The sequence below is a fragment of the Aptenodytes forsteri genome, unplaced genomic scaffold (assembly GCF_000699145.1).
Source record: "Aptenodytes forsteri isolate BGI_AS27 unplaced genomic scaffold, ASM69914v1 Scaffold366, whole genome shotgun sequence".
Lineage (NCBI taxonomy): Eukaryota > Metazoa > Chordata > Aves > Sphenisciformes > Spheniscidae > Aptenodytes > Aptenodytes forsteri.
The window spans coordinates 1,747,147-1,770,158 of NW_008794621.1; the positions used below are offsets into that span (position 1 = coordinate 1,747,147).

The 23,012-nt window shown below is 36.5% G+C and overlaps 1 protein-coding gene across 1 annotated transcript in view; it reads right to left on the bottom strand.

Annotated features, from left to right (window-relative positions):
- CNOT2 (CCR4-NOT transcription complex subunit 2) overlaps positions 1-23,012 on the bottom strand; it is a 61,042-nt gene that overhangs the window by 16,674 nt on the left and 21,356 nt on the right. The window contains exons 3-7 of the mRNA XM_009273215.2: positions 11,705-11,771; positions 7,495-7,642; positions 6,691-6,873; positions 3,790-3,869; positions 2,508-2,633 (exon numbers count right to left, since the gene is read on the bottom strand). Coding sequence (XP_009271490.1) covers positions 2,508-2,633; positions 3,790-3,869; positions 6,691-6,873; positions 7,495-7,642; positions 11,705-11,771 — 604 coding nt within the window. The remainder of the gene's footprint in view (positions 1-2,507; positions 2,634-3,789; positions 3,870-6,690; positions 6,874-7,494; positions 7,643-11,704; positions 11,772-23,012) is intronic.

Here is a 23,012-nt window from a genome sequence, read left to right on the forward strand (position 1 = left end):
TGCAAGCTGTACAGCAGAAATGACTTTCAAAAAAAACAGGTAAACCAAAACAAAGCATATTCATTTAAAACATCCACACATATTAGCCTAAAGCCTCTTATTTAAGCGTGAGCTGAGAAACACTCCGGGTTAAATTCATAGACACATCCACTGCTTTAAGAATGAAGCCCAGTACTTTTACCAGGAACAGCACCTGTTTTGCACATCTAAATAATCAAGTAATCTTTACAGGCATTATTAAAGCGGTATTTAAGGAAATCCACTGATGAAGGAAGGATGTACTACTTTTAAGATTATAATACATTTTTCCTCCATCCCCTAATTGCATGAAGAGTTTCTTAGCATAATCTCTTTAGAAGCACGTATTCTTAAAGGATGCCCAGCTAACTTGCAACAGAACATATCACCAATGAAATACTTGCCTGTGACATAAGAACGACTCCTACTTTCAGTATGAAAACTGAAAGCATTTATTCTGCAACTCTCAGTGCTCTGACCCTAATTTAAAAAAAGTAGGCCAGTCACATTGGAACATGGATTCCGACTACTGAAAAGCAACATTCTTTTTTTTTTTTTTTTAAATGCCCGTAAAAAAAAACAAAACCCAAACCAAACAAACAAAAAAAACCAACCAAAGAAAAGCCCACACACAACACACCCAAGGGCAAATATTCTTTGCTGAGAGACAGAGAAGTAATACAGTGATTTGGTTGCAAACAACATCGCGCTAGAGGAAGAGAAGACAGAAGTAGTCTAGGGCCTGTTTTTCAAAGATTCTTAATAGATGTATAGGATCTAAAATAGTTCAGTAGCTGACAGTGTATATGACTTTCTCCAGTATGCTGAAGTTAGAGATCAAAGTTCCTTTATTTTAAGGGAAAAAAACCACTGAGTTAATCTTGTTTCTGCTGTTCACCCTCTTCATCCAGAGTTGTTATGATTTCTTCCACTGGATGAATAAAACTGATAATGAATTAACTGTGTTGCATATTCTCATTCTATCTAAAAAGTTGTTTGAAGTCTGATTTTCCTAAATAAGCTAAGCATGAAGAAAGTATGTCTCAGCTCAGTTTCAAACTTTTTTTTTCCTTGATCACAACCAAAAGTGCTCTCCACTTTTTGTTGCTGGAGGCAGTGTCCAGTGCATCTCATATCCCTATTTCTTGATTGTTTCTACCACCATACCCACCCCCTACATTAAGCAGATGCTCAAGATAACTCTTCAGAGAGAGAAATTTCTTTCCTGGTTCACCACACAGTTGCGCGAACAGCTATGCTAGCACCAAAACGGGGAAATGGTGTAAGCACAGGAGCAATTACAGATTTTTTTATGCAGCAGTGCTGCTGAATGTTGAACTCCAGCTCCATGCTGGAAGTACATCTGTGTGGATCTCCTTCCTACCTTCTATCAATTTTCCATGTAATGGCTTCTCTTTCAGAGACAGACAAAATCTCATGTAAACCACAAGCCGTATTAGCTCGCCACTCTCAGTGTGACTTTTCAGTGTCTTTATTTGGGGAAATGACTTTTCCCTTTGTGTTTAGGAGCACTTCAGTTTAACTCGTTTAGCTCTTTCTCACAGCTATCTTAAGCAGAGGGCCCTCGTTACACCCAATCCATGAGGCTACTTCTCCTGATAAGACAGTATCCATTATTTCTCGTCAATTAAAGTTGGAGATATCTCTGAAAAACACTAGCTGTTTATAGTTAGAAAACACTGGGTTATTTTTGGTTGGAAATTTGACAAGTGTCACAAAAATAACTTTAGGTTATAAAAGCAACTTTTCAGAGTAGCTGATGCAACATGCATGACAAAATCTACTAAAGCAGTAACACAAAAAAAAAAAAGTATTGTGCCTCACGCTAAGCTTACCTGAATTTTTTCCAGACCCAAATAATAAGATTTGTATCCACCTTAAAGTTTTTCCTTTTTTTATTTTTAAAGCTGTTCAGCAAGAATTATATAAGACACAGACTTGGAATCTGACTGATAACAGTTGATGCTTACAGGTTATTTTTTGAAATCTGATGTTCATCATAAGAGTGACAGTGAACAGTACTACAGCAAGTACTACCAATAAAGAGAGAAAATATACAGTATGTTTACAGCTGCTGACTTTTTACACAATAGCATCTCTAGTAATCAAATATTATTTCTAAAATTTACTACTCAGACCTCGGCAGTTCTTGTATACATGCAATCAGAAAACAACCTACTGCCTAAGAAATGTCTAGAGTGAGCAGCTTCGGAGTAATAGTACTATACAGACTGAAAACCCCAACAACCTCTATTGATGGTGAAACTAAAGCAGATGAGCTCTAATACTTACAAAAGCCTGAGGGGAATCTCCAATCAGAGAGATATTGATTATTTATTTTAAAAAATGACTTAGGAGCTCGAGTGACGGGCATTTTTGAAAAGACTACCTATTGTCTTATGAACTGCAAAAGGTGAATCAAGCAAATACCAATTTCATTCAAAGAGCTTTCAAAAGTATAGTCTTACCATAGGGTGCCCTTCCAGCTAAAGGGTTTATTAATGGAGTTGGATTGCCACTTCCTTCCCTTCTGTTTCTGTCTGCTAGTGCTGGAAAATCTGAGAGGTCCAGTCCTGTCACATTTTCACTTCCATCTACAATAAAAACAGGTATTTTAAATTCCCTTACGTTTTTTTATTCAAAGACTTCATTATGTTCAAGATAAATGTAGGATATATTTTCTTTCTTCAAGTTGATCTTTTTACTCCTACTATAATTATTACAAATAAGTACAGCCTCTGTGTTATGAGACTAGCTTAAAGAGCATCAAGATGTTTGGGGTTTGTTTTTAAACAATAGCTAGTCAACAGTATTTAGTAACAAGGTCTACTAATTTTGAATTAAAGACTGCGCACAGAAAATACAGGCAGACTATCAAAATTACACTACTAGGATTGGTAGCCTGTTTAAAATTTAAGGAGCTATCAAGAAGAAATTTGAGAGAAGATAATAACCCATATTAGCAGCAGCATCAAGGAGCTCTTTTGTCCTTAGATAAGGTAAGATACAGCTGAAGCAGCTGCAGAGCCAATGCAGTGCAAGTTACATGGGAACAGTTTTTGATTTGCAAAAATACTACACAGGCAAGGCCAGAGCGGCGGCTCTATAAAGATGTCACAAGGCCCTAGGGGATGCCCAAACCCTTCCACTCTGTGATGTCACCAGCACCTCAAGTTGCTTCACAGCCGCCTACAGAAACATCAGCACGGACAAACCTAAGGCATTTATGCACAAGGATATTTTCCCCTCTCTAGTTCATTAAATTCAGGTGAAGAAGTAATTCCCAGAGAAAAATCACAACTGAAACAACCGATTGAAAGGATCACATTATAAACCAGCTCTTCAAAAGGAGTTTGGGATTTCAGAAAATGCTTTCCCACTCTTTTTACCCTATATAATGTTTTCATAGAAAATGGATAAATCTTTTCTTCTCCGATACCCTTTTCCATAATTGGAATAATTCCATAAACTGTTTTGAATTTCTAACCGACGAGGTATAATCTATAGTCATGTGATGTACAGTAGGTATTCTGCAGAATACTTTCACTTTGACTTCAGAACTATTAAAATCCACTGTTACAAAGTAGTAACAGTTTCATAGCACCGCTCTTGGAGCAGCATTTCGATGGAACAACTGAAAATTGTAACAAAGTTGCACTCCAACAGAACAAAGTATTTTCAATTAGACTTATTTAGTCAAAAAATCTCCCTACTGTACTTTAAGATCACCATTAATTTGAGTAAACTCACCTGTTCCATTAAAAATGTTACTTGATAAGGAGTTATTCATTCCAAATGCCTGATTTCTGTTCATCCCAAATCCAGACATACTGTGAAAAAAAAATCCAGGAAGTCAGACAAAAGGGTACACATATTTTTTAATTTCCAGTGGAAGGCATTAAGGGGGAAAAAAACCCCTAAGACACTTAAATTATTTCAAGCTTAAGCAACCCACATTAGCCTAAACTCAGTTTTTAATTATTTTCCTTTATACTTCTGAAAACTCTGAGCAGCAGCAGGCACTGCTCAATCAAGACAACTGGAATGACTTCAAAAGAACTTACTTTTTTAATAGCCACTGTGTCTTAAGACATCTGTCAACCAACAAGGTATGACAAACATGATCGTTGCTCAATAATTTCATATAGAAAAATGAGGCAGCAGTAAATGCAACAGTGAAAAGTCAGACTGCAATCCATTCATTTGCAGGTGGGAAGCTGGATCATGGAAGTGATCAAGTTTGTCATGACTCAGTTATAAGCTGAACAGTTATGGTGTGCAATCATCACCACATACATATGGCACTATTACGAGCATCGGGATGGTCTCTGCCACACAAGGACACCAGCTAAATTAAAGTTTCATACAGTCAGGCAAAAATGTTTGAAGACATCTAAGTATCATATAGGACTACTGTGGATGGAAAGACACCCTCGCAAATCATCTGCTTCATTCTGTGTGAGCTAGAGATGTTGAGAAGCCCAAAGGTAGGCCCCAGCTGAGTGAAATTCTGAATTTCTGCCCTGTGGTTTCGCACATTTCCCACAACATTCATTTTTCCCCTGTAACAGGATGGAAGTTGATGTTTTAGAAGTTTCCGTAAATAAAAATGTCAAATGTTTTCCTAGTGGAAATTTTACCTACACGGACTTTTTCCACAGTTACAAATCTGAAACCTTTCATTCCAATTTGAAATAGCCCTAAATGCTTCATTTCGGATTGAGACATCAAGAAAGGGAACAGTTAGCCAAGACTGGTCCTGTCCCGCTTTGCTTCCCCAAGGTGGTGTATTTGAAAGACATCCAGATCTTTGACACCTCATGCATCTGAAGAAACACATTCCTGGTATCATCTGTGAATTCTAGACCTGGTGAAAGCACCAACAGGAGACAACTTGATCTTGAGGGCATATAATCTAGCCAGATGACAGACAGTATTTCTCATGCAAGGGGTTTTTTGTTTGCTTTTAAAGTAATTAGAAATAACCATGTTAAGAATTTCAGAGGTACGAAAGGGACTAGGCCCCAAAATGCATACCTCTGTACAATTATTTGTAACCTTTTTTACCAATGTAACTAAGAAAGGGAAAGTGAAGAATTTTTTATGTTCAAAAACCTAAAAACTTTCATTGCTCCAGCTAAGGCAACCATTCAGAAAACACTTCTTGGAAGTGACATAATTCACGCACCTGTCAAGGAAACACCAAAATTTTGTTTTCCAAGTATAATTTCAAAATTTTGTGAAATATATCAATTAACAATTGGATATGTACTACTATTATACTTCTGTAGGCTAATAATAGGAACTTGTCATTGTTCCAGTGATATTTCCTTCTCAACTTGTAAAAATTGTAGCTTCTTGAAAATGAGATATACAATGCAAACAGTGAAAGATGAGGATTTTAATTCAAATGCTCCTACAGACAGGGATTTCATTATCTACCCTACAGCTGAATGATACTTAAACAAGCACTTTTACACATATATCAGTCTCCAAAATCATTGTCCTCTGCATGTAGAGTTTTTAAGTATATTACTATTTCACCTTTTGTGATGCTCAAGTTTCAAAAATTATCTTTTTAAATTATCATCTCCTTTACTTGCCGCTATACATGCCAGGAAAGAAAAGGCAAATTCTGTGTAATCAGAGGCCAGGTACAGTATCTTCTCACACTCCAAGAACATAAACCACTACTATCAAATCTCTATTGCTGTGATTGAGAAAAGCATTTTTATGCCTCTATCAGTGTGAAACTACAGAACTAAAAGCCTGACCAAGTTTCAGATAACCGTGACGTTAGTTTTCACCTTCCTTTATCCATTTTGTAAAATACTAGATTGGGTCAGAGGTGGCACCTGACTGCCATGAGCTTGTTTGTGCTCCGTGTAAGAGTCAGTCCCCTAAGGAAGGGCCCGAAGGGAGAAAAAGGATGAAACCGGGAGCACAGAGATAGTGAGGTTGTAGAATGAAGCCTGGAAAGTAGTCAGCTGTTCAAAGCTCTGACTACACACATTAAATAATTAGAATCAACACGCTTTTTACTACAAGTTTATCAGTATGAACTAAGCATAAACATAGAACCAAAACACAGTTAAAGCCTAATGATTCATTATGTTAGAATCTTGCCCAGAGTTAGAAAAAGAGCAGAAATGATTGAGAAGCTTTTGGCATCCAAACGAGCACCAAATCCTTAAATGAATGTCAAACCACTGTTCTCTATATTATTCCAGAATTTAAAGAAGTAAAATACTAGGTCCCTACTGTGTCTGAATCAGTTAACTGTTCTTCCAGAATAACTATTGTGCTTTTAAATCTTGCCTTACTTCTTCCCAAACTCATAGAAGAACAGTCTTAAAATGGATGCATATACCCCAAAATCAAGATGTTTCAAAAACAAACTTGGGAACACATGAGAAACGTCACATTTTAAAGAAGCAGCAGTAGAAATTCAATAGTCAGAAACAGAATTTAGCTTAAAGGCCTCAAAAAGCTTGCGTGAAAGTTAAAAGCAGCTTCAAAGTTTATTGCCAGGAGATGAGAACACACAAAGCAGCTTTCCAGCTTTATTCTAATGGATAAAAATTAGACTTCTAGAGCAGCATTTAAGCATGTCCATGGCTGTACGGGGATGGTCCAACTAAACAGCCTTACCTGTTCACAGTAAAAGGTTGTCGAGAGGGTTGCTGCTTTGGCATACATATTATGCTTGGAGAGCTTCTGTTGGGGCTGCCTAACCCTGAACTGCTCATGCTGTTTGTCCTGCTGGGAATTCCAATGCCCTGACCAACCTGGGAGTGGTTCATCATATTCCTAGGATTCATAGGCAATATCCCCCTGAAAGAGAAAAACCATCCACAGAGATGAATCTGTACTATAGTATTTGGTTACTCATTTCGATTACTAACGTAGGATGGACTCTGAGCTGTTGCAACTTAATTTGTGCTTAGCGTCAATACATCATGTTTGGATTACTCTCTATAATTAATGTAGGTTTTGATTTCTTCAGAAATACCAGATGAACCATTACATACTAATCAAGTCCTTGGTCACGTTTGGAGAAATACTTAAGTATTATGCATTTGAAAAGGTGTTACAGCTCTTTTTTTTAATGAGCACTTCAGACCTACTACCTTAATATTCTTACAAGGTATATGACATCCATACAAAAATTTTAACCGTACATTTACCAGAACAATCGAAAAACAGCCTCTTACATTCTGAAGCAGAATTTGCCAGCAATTTGTCCTTTACATACAAAAATCAAATACTGTCTTACAGTAAGTCCTTACTATTTTACAGTATTATTTCCCTAACACAGGCAGTGGTCAACAGAAACTACTTTTCTTCTTTTTTAATTAATCAGACTGTAAAGTACTTGAGGCAAAATATGCAGAACATTTAACAAGAGCTCTGCAGAAAGACACAATCGCAGAAATATTGGCTATCAATAAATACCTGCTCGGAGATGGAGGCGTGTGAAGTGACATTGTTGGTACCCCTGTTGTTGGCGTTACGTGGCTCGGTAACTGAGTGCCTTGTGATAAGCTGCGATTTAACTGAGGGGTATTGTTGCTCATTCCCCTCATTGGAAGGCCTAGTGCACCTATTGAAAAAAAATTCAGAGGGGTGGAGATATAGAGCAATCAGGAACAAAGTCTTCTCCATCAGGTGTAGATGGAAACAATTTATGCTGACAACCTACAAAAAAGTGTAAAGACTGAAGGAAAGTGCAGTGTAAAAACTAAGTCCTTGTTTGCATAGTAGAAACCAATTTATCTCAAATTTAGCCCCATTTCTGTTAAACTTTAGAAAGGCTCTTCAAGGAATTTCTGTATTTGAGTCACTAACAAAATTTGGTTTCCTTTGAGATGTATACTGTAGAGAAAGGGTTCAGTTTTGAGTTTTTTGATGAGGACATGAAAATCTACAAATTATCTCAAAAAAGGCAGCATTTTGAGAAAATTAGTAACTGCACACGTTAATTACTTCTGAATAAACTGGTATATATTTGGCCAGTATTTAGAACACTGATTTGTTTTGTTAAAAATTAAGCAAACCTTTAACAAAAAAAGAAAGTCATGAATATTTAGTTAACAATAACATTGCTTTTAGGACAACAAAACCAACATTTTAGGCCAGTTCTCTGTAAAGTTTAAGTTGCTTCTTTTTGATAACAGAGCTTCAGTGTCCGTGATCAAGTCAAGTTCAATCTTTTGAGAAAAGCAAGCAAGCAGAATTTTAACCGCCCTCTATTAGCATTTAAAAATATACAGAGGATTTTTAACATTGTGATCAAAAGTATTTTCTGCACAAACAATTGTGTGTGACAGAATAAAGTAAGCACTTCAGTGAGGTAAAAAAAGAAATTACTTTAACTCAGAACAGCAAAAGATAACCAGTTGCTGCCCTGTCTCAAAATGTCCAAAAACTTTATGAAGAAGTTTATCATCATTCTCACATCGCTTTTCTGTGTTTATGAAGTTTCAGAATGATGTTCAAAGACAAGAAAACGTCATTTAGTGCAATGTATCAATAGAAACAAACTTAGCATATAAAATGTGATAGCTGTAAGTAACGGTCCCTATTGCTTTGGCATAAGGCTGCTGAGGTAGACTCACAGAACTCAAAACCTTATCTTGCAGACCAAACAAAAGAAAAATTATAATGAATCAGCACTCTCCCATGGTAGATCACCCCTGCAGAAGACCTGAATATGCCAGGGTCTAACGTGATTAAACACTAAGAATGCGAAGAATGGACATTGCATATGCTCAGGTTATTATCATGGACAAGGTCTGAAGAAACCTCCCATTTAGCTCTCACACTAAGAACTGCTGTCTGTCCATGTCCTACCCTACAATCTGCAATCCAGGAAGTTTGCAATAACAAAGTTTTGCTAACACTCAAATTTATCTCTATACATTCAAAGAGGTAGTGTTGACTTGCTATAACAAGCCTCCTAAGACTTCATTAAATGCTGATTATATCAAGGTGTTCACTGTAAATATTTTGGCAATTTGCTGCATCAGAATAATTTCAATGAGCATAAATATATATTATAAATAATATTTCACGCTGATTAACAATTACATGGAATTTTAAAAATAAAATGGTAAAGAAATAAATACATACACTTCCAAACTAGATACAGTACACTGAAAAACATGATTACAATATTCAGGTTAATTTTGTGCAAGTATTTGTTTCAGCAAAGCCAGTTTTACACTGATGGTTATTTCTTGTTGTTGGCTTTCTTTAAACTAGAATTTTTAACAAGTAGGGCTGTTACAGTGAAGTAGAACCATATTCCTGCGGCTGGCAAGTAGGGGCAGTTGAAATATTCCCCATAAGAAAAAAAAACCTTTTTTTCTTATGCTTCCCTGTTCCACTTTTTTAACTGAGACAAGAGATCTGCATGGGCTATATTGGAGACCTATCAATGAAGTGGCCCATTTCCTGCCTAATAGTTAAGTTTAAGTTACATTAACTCCATAACATGACATCTTGCTTAATGACTGACAGCTACCAATCTAAAAGCGCATAGGCATTATCAGCTTTGTTTTTCCTAAAAGTATTTTAATCATAAGCACTGACTTGAACAGAGAAGTTTCTTGCCCCTTTTTCTCAGTATTTGGTAGAAACTGAACCTCGATAATATTTACTTTCTAGTTTTTAGCCATGCATGTCTCCATGTTAGAGAGATTATGTCCTAGGCACCACAACCAACTGAATGAACAACAAAGTTGATGAAAACAGTTAACCTTAAAAATAAACAACAAATAACTGTGATAAACAGAATGAATAATCTACTTCAGTATCTTTATACAGTTAAGTCTGAAAGGTTCAATAGTGCCAGATTCATGACCCAAAAAGCCAAGAGCCAAACATGACTCTCAGACTGGCCAGATTGCTCATATAAATCTCAGTAGCATAATCAAATATCAGTTTGACATTGATCACTCATCAACAGCCACTGAGATAGTAAAAAAAATCACTATATTTTTTAAACTATTTGAAGAAAGCCGAAAGAAGTCGTGAAGGCCATGCATCTAGCAGACAAAGCTTTTAGTTTGTCCAGATAAAAAAGTCCACACTCTCTAAAGTACTCCGAAGACACTTTTTCTTAGAATCCAAATCAGATGCACTTGGCAAGAAAGTTGCAAACATTCAAAAGTGTACAGCGATAAGACAGAGATGTTCACAAACCCGTTTTACTTGTGTAACTGTATCCAGCTCAGATATTCTGAGTCACTTTCTGGATGCACGTCTCAACTACAAGGAGGTTCAGTTCTCAACGCTGGCCCTTAAGTTAGGCAGCTAGCGTTACACACTGTGACTGCTGCTTTACAGGTCTTCTATTGCAACAGTATACACAAGACTGGCAGATACAGAAAACAACCTTCAGGGTACGGGAAAGAAAAACAGTGGTGCAGAAGGCAATAATCTTACTGGCATAGTTCTTTGCCAAATGCGAGTTGCCAAGCATGTACACAAGATTGAATTTGCTCCTGTAGAGCATGAAATATCAGTTATAATTTAAGGTATAATTTCCTTCTATTCCTTACACATTTTTCTGAACTAGGCTCATTTTGGCCCAGCTCACTTTACTTAGTTTTTCCTTCAGAGGGTCACAGTTAAGTCATAGATGTTCTTTATAGGATGATTATATTTGGATATTTAACAGCTATACAGTGTCAATGTATGACACTTTGCATACTAAATACTGCAAAAATGCATAGTAAGCAAAGCAAAAGTGTATCTTAAAAAAAATTACGCAAATAAGGAGAGACACTTTTTTTTTTTACAATCACCAGAAAACAAAGCCATATGCATGTTCTCTATCCGAAGAGCATGAAAATAGAACATGTTTAGCATAAAATAAGTATATCATCAATAAAAAGAATTCTTACTTTGTTGCCCGTATAAACTTGCCCCAAACTGAGACAGCTGACCTGATGTTGATGGTGATGCCAGCATCTAAAATGTAAGAATAAAAGGTTATTAAAAACACAAAGATATTGCACTATCTTGCTCTGAAAGTTTACAACAGTATATTGTTTTGCCAAGAAAGCCAAGACAGCAACTGAAAACTCCTTTTAAGTCATGAAAAGTTTTAGAAACTCCCCAAAATATCTGCACAGTAACAACTGTAACAGTATATTACATGTCAATAAAAATGGATTACTTTATATGTATAAAAACAGACTTTCTTTTATTTGCGACAAATAGCATAGAGGAAGAAGACCTAAAGGCTTTCAGTTTTTCTACCCTTGTAGCTAAGAGACCCATCTTTACAGAAGAAGATATACTCAGTTATTTAAATCAGATAGAGGGTTTTTTTTCCCCTGCAAAACATGCATCATACAAGCAGATCAATCCCTGTTCAATGTAATAACAGCGAGCGCAAAGTTTCATACTATCAGTTACAATAGCAAAAGGTGGGAAATGAGTGGCTAGGTAGCAGCAGGCACACAGCCTTCACAATGCCTTCCTTGCCCTTGGGAGCAGTTCAGATGGCTGAATGGTTTTCCTGGTCACAAGGGTGCACCATGAAACGTCAAAAACACCAGAAAACAAGCCATATGCATGTTCTCTATCCGAAGAGCATGAAAATAGAACATGTTTAGCATAAAATAAGTATATCATCAATAAAAAGAATTCTTACTTTGTTGCCCGTATAAACTTGCCCCAAACTGAGACAGCTGACCTGATGTTGATGGTGATGCCAGCATCTAAAATGTAAGAATAAAAGGTTATTAAAAACACAAAGATATTGCACTATCTTGCTCTGAAAGTTTACAACAGTATATTGTTTTGCCAAGAAAGCCAAGACAGCAACTGAAAACTCCTTTTAAGTCATGAAAAGTTTTAGAAACTCCCCAAAATATCTGCACAGTAACAACTGTAACAGTATATTACATGTCAATAAAAATGGATTACTTTATATGTATAAAAACAGACTTTCTTTTATTTGCGACAAATAGCATAGAGGAAGAAGACCTAAAGGCTTTCAGTTTTTCTACCCTTGTAGCTAAGAGACCCATCTTTACAGAAGAAGATATACTCAGTTATTTAAATCAGATAGAGGGTTTTTTTTCCCCTGCAAAACATGCATCATACAAGCAGATCAATCCCTGTTCAATGTAATAACAGCGAGCGCAAAGTTTCATACTATCAGTTACAATAGCAAAAGGTGGGAAATGAGTGGCTAGGTAGCAGCAGGTATACAGAAACAGATAAGAACTTCAGATAAGATTCCAATGTTAAAATTATAATGTACCTCCCTAAGAGCTAGCTTCATGCTTGTAGACACCATATGAATAGGTAAGATGTACAAATGTCAGAAGTAATCTTTCCTGTTCTATTATGCCCACTTTAGAGACACCACATATTAACCAAATATTTCCATTAAAACTTTGTGAACTTTCAGACATCACACAAGAAATGTGACAAACTGAAGAGACTCTCGAGAAGAGCAAGATCTAAAAAAATTCATTGCTTAATGACTGACAGCTACCAATCTAAAAGCGCATAGGCATTATCAGCTTTGTTTTTCCTAAAAGTAGTTTTTCCTTTCTGCGAAGAAAGATTGAGATTTGGGTTTGCATATTCCAAAAAGAAGGCAACTAAGGTAAGGACATGACACCCGACTTCCAGTCATTGCTGTAAGAGGAAAAGAATAAACTACTCTCCATGCTGCTGCAGAAATGGAAAGTATTAATAAATTTGAGAAACGGGAGATTTAGGCTAAAGATTTGGGGAAAAAAAGCCCTTTGCAATCTTAAGGACAGTTAAGCAGTGGAACATCCATTCCTGGATGTTTTTAAAGAACAGATTAGATGTTCATCAACATTAGGTATAGCTGATTGTTCCTTGGAGCAAGAAGAGGTGTTAGTTGACCTAATCTATCCAGCTCACAACAGAGTACGCTACTCATACTTGGTAACCCATGGGCAAATGTCTGCTTGTTTAGTGCAGTAATCTGGACTCGGATTGAATTTTGGTATGGTTTCAAGGAAAGGAATGTCTGGATTCTTACACATAAGGGGATTTCAAGCTTTTTCAACTTGAGAGTAAAGAATTCAAATCAAAATAACTTTTACTGTGATAAATCGCAAATTGCTTTGTTGACTTAATCTAGACAGATGTAAAACTCAAACAAACCTTATAAACTGAGTCTGCTAGTTGTCTATACTGGGGCCAAATCTAGATGGTAGAAATGAGAAAGAAGACATGCAGTGTAGACACTAAATATCAAAAGTAGTATTCATGTCTGTAAATCACAGAGTAGTTATGATTTTTTGAATTCATACAGAAGGCATGAGAAGAGAAATTACAGCAGGCAATTACTGTAGACCATCAGAAAATGTATCAGAAATATCACCCCAAAATACTATATACTCACACATATTTTGAACAAAGTGCATATATTTGATAGTAAGTAATTACAGCAATAAACAACCACACTTACATACACAAGAGGTTTGAAATACTAAGACAAAAACTTCCTGCATAAAAAGATATAACTAAAATATATGCCAAACTGGACCGAAGTTCTCCTTTCTTAAGTGAAGAGCTGGCTGTGAACAAAAGAACATTTTAAATAACTACCAGTGGCTTCAGCTCAGCACTCAGATAGCAAAGTTCACAGGCCACATCTACATCAGCAAGTAATGTCGACAGAGAGAACTGCATTTGTAAAACAAAAAAGTTAGTCCTGAGGGCCTAACATACATACTGTATGCATTTCTAACTAGAGTTAGCCGTGACTAAAACACCTGATGCCATGGACTGGTTGCCCATTAGTGAGTGGAACATGCTTGGTGCACTCCTGGAGCATCTCTTCCAGCCTATTTTGATCCAGAAGGAATCAAATTCACTCACACCAAGACTGCTCTGCAACGCAAACCACAGCATGCAGAAGTGGGGACACTGGGGAGACAGACTTCGAAAGCACACTCCCCAACCAAACTAACAAAATGGTGTTTGTTAAACATTGATAAAACAAGCTGATACCATAGTTTTAAGAAAGGAAAGACAAAGTAAAATATTGAGGTAAAAAAACCCATTCAAGTTTGACAAGTTGGAAAATCCTAGAACATGTTGCAAGGTGTGGCAAACTGTAATTCCATGGAAAACAGAGAGATAAAGTTATGAGACACCTTCAAAGACAATGACAAGGGCACACAAGCAAAAAAAACCCAAAAAACCCCAAATCAACCAGACATTGAGATGGAAACAGCAGTCAAAAAGTACTACTAGCTTTGGGACAGGTAAGCAAAACAGTTAAGCCAAAAAGAAGATCCTGTAAGAATGGCTGCTCAGGGCATTCAAAAATTGCTGTGATGGCATGTGATGTAATAAGCAGAAAATGATACAAATCTCAGCATGAAAGCCTTTTATTTATAATGTTAATTGGATTAAAAAAAAAAAAAAAAATCATAGACCTAAGAGGTGCTAGATTACTTGAAAGGGAGGAAAAAGAATCCCACCTCTTCTATACTGAGTACTACTTGACTTTTTAAATTCAGTTAAAAGAAAAGGAATGGCAAGTAATATTTAATGAACACTGCTTATTAGAAATTGGGTTTTCTTTGAAGCATTGTAAAGTGGGTCACATGTATTGTGCCATTTGCTTTTACATGAAAAGTTAATCGCAAAATGACTTGTAGAGAAACCTTTATAGAAAACCATAATAAAGGCCAAGTATTAAATTCAGTAAGTCTAACAACTAGTCTTAAAGTCATAATATACTTACAACATCAAAGATAACAAGCCTGAAGAAGAAATAAAGATTTCTGTGGATCTGTTCCAGGCTGATTAAATGCAGCATTTCTCAAGTCTCATGGAGAAGGAATATGCTGTATGGGTATCTCACTTATTCTCTCTCTAGTTTATTTCGTAATATGCCAAAAAAAAAAAACCCTCCCCAGTATTAAACCCTTTTTTCTGTCATAGCTAAGTAAGGAGCAGTTTAAAATTTTGTCTTCTTATTCTATTATTTCCTTATAATTTAAGTCAACAACAAAACAACTAAATTAGCCAAAACCTTAACCTATGCTACCAGGACCTTTATTTGCATTCATAACCTCTGAGTCGCTATTATAGTCTACTCAAACTTGGTCTACCAAAGATAATGAAGATTCAAGATGAATGCTATTAGTAATTTTAAGAACATTCCTTCTGGTATTCTGCTATCATTATTTTATCTGACTGGACTACTAGCCACATGACACAAAATATAACAACTCTCCAAGAGTGTACTTGCAATGGTGGCTGGAAGTCACTCTTGAATTTCTTTTAGTCTACAACAGCCAAAGGTGATGATAATCTTAATAAAAACTAAATCAGTCTAACCCTTAAGGTCACTAAAGCCTCTTCCAGTTCAAAGATCTTTTAAGCTTTACCCAATTATGTCAATATTTTAGGGAAATAAAGCTCAGAATTATACCTGTAACAACCTTTGAAAACCAAAATGTACCAAATTTCTGAGATCACGTCAATGAACAGCATATTCTAGCAGTATGTATACAATACCAACTTTTTAAAGCAAGTGACTAATAATCTTTGATCGAGTCAAGGAAATTGACCAAGCTTCTGACACCTATAGCTTTTGCTGTACACATACAAGAAACCCAATCTTCAAACTTTGACATTTAGGTTTAAATCAATTTGCCAGTGGTTAACAGCTACAAAACCCAGTTGTGAGATAGCATGGGATTTCTGCTTCTATTCCAACCTTGTCTGACTGAACTACACAGATTGTTTCAGTTGGCTTTCCCTGTACATGTTATGAGACAGAGGAGGCCTAAGACTTGCATCTCCCACAGGGCAAGGAGGCAACTGAGCAAACAAGACCTTGTGTAACATGAAGGGTACACTTCATTCTGCTAGCGTATGGAAGGACCGACACTCAGTACTGGCAGGCTGAAGGACTGAGTTGATAGCCAACTACAATGTGACCATCATTTTACTCACAAGTCTCAAATAGTCACAGTGCAGTTCCGATCATGGAAGACTCTGCTCTTAAATTCAAACCAACTGATGATGCAAGCAGATGGTCCAATTTTTCTGGACTGGTCCACACCAAAAATCAGTAAGCTGTAACATGCTATCGGGCAATTTCCTACCCCTAGTGATGAACGAGATTTTACTGTAGCTGCTTTCGTTAACTCTTGATGGGTGTACTGCAGTAAGTTCATTTAAGACTGTCGACAATGTCGAAAAAACAGCTGCAGCAATTGCTTAAATTTGCCAGAACTGTAAAAAACCTGCTGCATTTTACAACCCTCTTGGGAGACCCGCGAACACAGGCTGCAGCCTCCCTGAAAGCAGAGGGAGGTGGCGGGAGGAGGCCCAGCAGCAGAGCTGGCTGACAGGGTTCCTGCCTCCCCCCCGGCGCTGCAGCATCCTGCCTCTTCCAAGCAAACCCCCAACTTACTGCAGGGACAGCTGCCTGTCACCATAACTGCCGCGGTAGCACACCTCGGCAAGGCGGCACCAAGAAAACTCCGTAAAGCAACACTTCTGCGAAGACTGCTACATTATGCAGTTATAGCCTAAAGCTGCTTTCTTAAACACAAAGCAAGCTGAAGTTAAAATACATCAATCCACTGCTAGAAAGTCAACTAAAAGCAAAACATATTAGAATAAGCAAGTAAGTCTGTGAGTAATACCTGGCCTGACAAATGATGGTTTTCTCACAAGTGCAAACATCAGCATCATTTCGTATTTGCACTACTTTATTTCTGGTATCTGCCATCTGTGCTGCACTAATTTCATAATAAAACAGCTGACCCACAGCCTCAAAAGGAGAAAGTGTTATACTGATGTAAAAAAATAATAGTAAGTCAAGCCAACAAATAAGAGATTAAAAAAAAAACACCCTATCGATTTTTCTATACTCTGCCAGTTTAATATTTAGTATTACTATTAGTCCTCCTATAGATTACAAAGCATTTTTTTAATACAGTGTTCACAAAATTCACGTTACAAGAAAATATTTCCAAATCTCAAAATCAGCGACCAATGAAGAAATTTTGAAAGCCTAGTATTTGCTGGGTATTATTTGCAAGTGAAAATTGCTACTGATATGTTATTTGTGAAATACAAAACCAAATACAATACTGAAAAACATACTAAATTTTATTCAATCTTTCAGATTTCACCATTTACGGCTGTGGTCTCCTGCCTCCAGTGGCACTTGGGAAGCACACAGAGGTAGGACTGCACTGCAAGCATCACCTTTTGCATTACATTTATCTGGAAATTTTTTGTTGTTGGCAGCAGTATCTCAAGATCTTAAAGGCAAGATGTTACCTTTGAATGACAATGACATTATTAACATGAGGTTAACATGGCTATTAAAGTAAAACTGTAAAAACAAATTCTCCCTGTGTAAAGACATTCAGTTTGATGGTACAGTGTATTAATGAGCCAAAAGATGACTGAAAACTCATTGAAAGCTGCTACCAAAAATGCCATAAGCAATTAAGAACTACGACAACAAAGCAAATATTTAATTTTAATTAAATAACCAGTTGCATATGAAAATCTAAAAAAAGCCACCCACACACTGAGCATGTAAACCACCAATATTACAATACAATATGTTTAGTGAACTGAATTATTGTGTAAGAAACCATAACCTCCCCCTTCTAGAAAAGGCAGAGGATTTTATGCATGGAATTAATCTGGCCCGAGGAACCACTTCAAATGCTAAAGCTGACATACAAAAGCTATTATACATTGTTGATTTAAGTGGTGATGCAGTAAAACATAGCTTTTAGATAAAGTACAGAAACAATACCTAACACAGTCATTTAGCCCTTCTGTAAAAAAAAAATCTAAATACAAACTCAACTGTAGCAAGAAGTACATACTTCAGTCACCAACAGTGAAATTAATTTCCTTGTGACATAATTTCAAATTGTAAAGTAAGTGACGTGAAATAACTTTGACTGATTTAGATATATACTTCTTGCAAACTGTGTGACAGAGTAAGAAACCCATTTTCCTCTCTAAGTAAAATTAGTTTATCATGTATTGTTTTATTTGATATGCCTATCCAAGTACTAACTTGTAGGTGACAGAGTAAAAGGGTGCATTTTGCATTCTAAACTTTTGGGGTTTTCTTCATACCGTATAACTTTATTATGAAAATGCAAGCTGTAAGTAGAATGACAATAAGCTCTGAAAGGGTATACTGCATTAAAGCACAAAACCTCCCTCAATTTCTTTCTAGTCTCATCCCCTGCAAGTCCTTCCAACTGTTTTCAATTAATGGCATTGCAATTTTCATTCATTTAAAGTTTGGTTTTATTTATTTTTTTTTTTCCAAACTTTACATGCACACTAAAAGATGCAAAGCATTATTAATCACTCTCTGGGAAGGTAAAAAGCAACTTTGTTGCTTTGCAACTCTCACTTCAAAGAAAAAAAAGCTTAAGCTAAGTGTTTCACAAAGCAAGCAGAGCAAACCAACCCACTATTCAGCCAAATCTACAAGAATGTTTCCATGCAAAGTAATGCATATGAAAATATTCATTCTCCATAAAGACAGAAATCTATTTTCTCCCAAAAAGAAGCATTACTTTTTTTTCCTCCACAAATGGATCAAAACTATTCAGACTATGAAAAGTTACATTAATGTTAAGTAGCTCTATTCAAGAAGCCAGCATTAGCAAGAATGCTGTGACTGCTTCTGATACAAGAGGATTCCATGGGAATTCTTAAATACTTAAAAACAACTCCATGTGCAGCATCTGAAGTTATATTATGACTAAGCTAACAAACTCTCGTGCAATGACTAAGGCAAATGGCAAGCAAGATGCCTTGGGAAACAAGATAGGTTTCCTCAGAGTCCTAAAAAAATAGCATTAGAAAGTTAACAATGCAGCTGGAATGATGTGGTGTTCAGCAGCCCTAAAGCCAAAGCTGTCTCCAGAAGACCGATTAAACCCCTCCCACATTCAGTTTCCCAAACTCAGCAACGTTCTGGATCTCTATCTCCATGGTAAGCTAAGTCTTGTTTCAGGATTCTCTCTCTTGTAGAAGTACCACACCTTTGTAAGGCCATGTATTTCAAAATACAGCAAGAGTTAGGTAAAGGTTCTACAAATTACTTTAATGGAAGTTTGCAGGAAAAGGCTTTGATAACAGCTTCTGACCACCCCTTCTCGTTGTATCACCACCATCGTGCGCATTACAAGACAAACCCACTGATGTCTGCCTTCATGCAACTGTCTCATGACAGAAGAACACCTGAATTCGATCCATCACAGACATGCTTCTACTACATCAGGATGGAAGAAACCTCTGGAAAGCAGGCTCCCAGAAACAATAACCCATTTCACTGTGCTCAATATCCAAATCTGAGGACCTCCTACTTCAGGAAAGGTAGTGCCAAGAAGCTAGGTTAATAGTTGTAATGAGCCAAATCTCATCTGCAGGCTAGATCTTACTTGCCCCAGTTGTTAAAAATATATTTGACTTCACAAGAACCCACGTTTTGAAAAGAACTGAGTTGCAAAAGAACATCAGGTCTCAACTGAGAAAGTCCAGAATTAGTTAAAACATTAAGATTTTTCAGAGAGGAGAATAAGCTCAGCAAACTAACCCATCAGAAGTGCAAACCAGAGAATTATTACTATGTTACTGTGAGCATTTTTTCATCTGTTGAGCAGCTGGGAGAGAAAATGAACAGCAAAGCACTGGGCCAAGAAATGGTAAAAGCATTCATTGAAAAAAAATTATCCTAACTTTCCTCATAATTTGGGCTGATCCTCATTAAAAGCCATGTCTGTCTACTGTCAGATTTATAACTGCAGTTCAGAACAACAGAAGATGCCCTGATCTTATATTCCCACATAGGTATCTTCAGTGGATTGGGCTAGACCGGTCAAACCTTGTAGAGCACTTCTTACATTCTTATACATGAGAAATCAAAGAAGTTCAGACTGAACAGGTCTCGTCTTTTCCCAAAGCACATCATAATTTTTTTTGCTCATTTGAAGACAGTAGATTCAAAAGTATATGAAGGTTTTGAGTCACCAATTTCTACCATTGTCACTCTATCCAAATAAAAATACATGTACCCCTGTTCTCAAAATGATTTTGCTGAGTGCATAGACAGCTCAATTAAGTTGCCGAAATTTGCCACAAATAAGCTCTGCAATTATTTTGTGGGCACATTGTGCATCTTGTTGTCAGTTTAAGTTACAGGACCACATCTGTTTCAAGTCAAATCTTAAACTATTTTCTTAAACTGTTCTAATTTCTGCAAGTTCTATAAAATATCTAATTTCTTTGCCAAAGTATTATTGACCTGGTTATCACGCACTGACTCTAAGTGCCCAGAATTCACAGACAGAGCTTTCATGGATATATAGCCTGTTCCACTTTCCTACTTAGCACAGCAAGGTTTGGGATGACTCAAGGCAAAGCCACTCATTTAGTAAAAAGGAAGCATTAGATGGCTTGAGTAAGATCTAATTTCATCTAAGGAACCATAATTTTGTGCGTAAAACAGACCCAAACAGCATTCGTATGATTTTGGAAGCACTTGTGCACGAGTAACATGCAACTTTTCCATTTCAATTACCATATCAACCCTGACTGCCTAGAACTGTATTCCTTAATGAAAAAGCAGGTAAGTCAAAAGAAGGCTTTTAGTTTTTAGCTACACTAAGGCTCTGAAATAAAAATAACATGTTCTAAACTATTTGCTGCTACTTCTTCCCACTTGTAAAAAGTCCTCAAAATTTAAGATAGGACTTGAGAAGCCTTAGTTCACTTTACCTTTGTGTACAGGAAATTCTTTTAAAATTCAAATTAGCCAAAGCAACAAGTCACAAGAATGCAACATCAGTAAGTGCTATGAAAATTGTTTATTAAAAGGCATAAAATATTTTTGTCACATCTTTTTCAGATAGGTTCTAAACTCTTCTTTCACTTAATGAGTGAAGAATTATTTCCTAATATAATTTAAAAAAATTAAAACCTCCACCTTCGGTGTTAAAACAAGGTAGAAAGCTGAACAGCTCCCAACCCAGTCAAACTCTGCACAAGTCATCATTATATCCCACCTGAAGACAATGCCTCTTCACAAGGACAGAAACCCTACTGTGAAAGTAAAGTGAAAAACAGGTTCTGAAGTTTACACAAAATAATATGCTTGCAGTAATAGTCCTTACTCTACTCTAAATTTTAGGAAGCTTCCACCATTCTGTATGTTCTTCTGCTTGGAGTACACATACGCAGTAGCAATTCCTTGGCAAGTAGCAACTTTTAAGGCTAGAATCAGTAAGACTTCAACAAAGCGAAAAACAGAAAAACACCTCGTCATGTCCAGTAAATGCTAAACAAGCTTTAGCCCTTCCCAAAGAGCAGTTTAAATTTGAGGCCATTCACAAAGGGCTTCCCTCAGAACCACTCTATTTCAAGTTGAAGAACCCTAGAGGATAAATGAAGCATAAATGAAGGACTCGGGATTCACGTGTATGTGTGATACATTGGAGAAAAAAAAAAAAATTAACGTTTAAAAAGTTGAAGAACCCTAGAGGATAAAGCATAAATGAAGGACTTAGGATTCATGTGTATATGTGATACATTGGAGAAAAAAAAAAATGAACGTTTAACTTATTTTCTACAGGCTTGTAGCCAAAACCTGCAATACGTTAATTTTACCTGCTCTCAGTAAAGACACATAAGAAACTGAAAATGAAAAAGAGAGCAATAATTTAAATTGCAGTAAAACCACACCTTGTTTAGACAATTCTACTGTAAAAAAAGGCATAAAGACTGCCATTTTTCAGTAGGCTTAAAAAGAGATTGCGTATGCTACGTTTCAGTCTTTTTATTACCAGTTGGATTTTCTGAATATAAAAGTGATTTTCTCCTTTTCCCAAAGTTTTCTCTACCTTTATTTTTTCCCCACATTTACCTACTGCATTTCAATATAAACGTGAAGACAGAAAGATTCAAAGTGTTTCAAGGTCTAGAATGCTGGAAGGTTTTCCCCACAAGCGTTCATAAAACTGGATCCAGGTTTTGAACATTAGTCTTTATTAGCTTACTCAGAGAAGATTCTGAGCGCATTTATTTTTGTCTGTCAATACTGTTATCCAAATAAATACACAGTCAATATATTTATTGTGTTCTCATATACAGAACATCATCTTTAGTAGAATTCCAGTTGAAAGACTATTTGAAAACATGGTTATTTTAAATTAGAAAAGGTTTCAAAGCTGCAAAATTGGTCAGAAACTAAAAGAATACAGCCACCTTTGCAACGTTTCTCATCTACCGTGAGCCAAATGAGATATCAAAAGGAACATGTAACACAGAATATACATTTAGCTATACATGAGTGATCAAAGGTGTACAGACAATGTCAATATCACCACCACATATTTATTTTGATCAACTTTAAAAAAATATTACAATAGCATATAATGGTTTAAGATTTCATAAACATAAACTCAGAAAGTTGTAATGATCAATAGTGAAGCTACAGAGGGGGGGGAAGAAAAAAAAACCCTTAACGAGAATTTGGAAATAAAACTTTAAAAAGCTTTTGCAAAAATCACTCTTCCATTTCCTGTCGGAACGGTATTGCTCTTCTGCCAACTACAGCAGCTTCTATGCCCCATTTTGGCCACTTCTCCCACAAGCTTTCACGATTTCTCATTTGTCATTCCTGGTGTCTGGAACACCCACCTTCCTTCTCGTGAAAAACCCTTAACAAAAATTTGGAAATAAAACTTTAAAAAGCTTTTGCAAAAATCACTCTTCCATTTCCTGTCGGAACGGTATTGCTCTTCTGCCAACTACAGCAGCTTCTATGCCCCATTTTGGCCACTTCTCCCACAAGCTTTCACGATTTCTCATTTGTCATTCCTGGTGTCTGGAACACCCACCTTCCTTCTCGTGAAGTCCCATTCTAAGATCCACTTCTGCAACATTGCCTACAG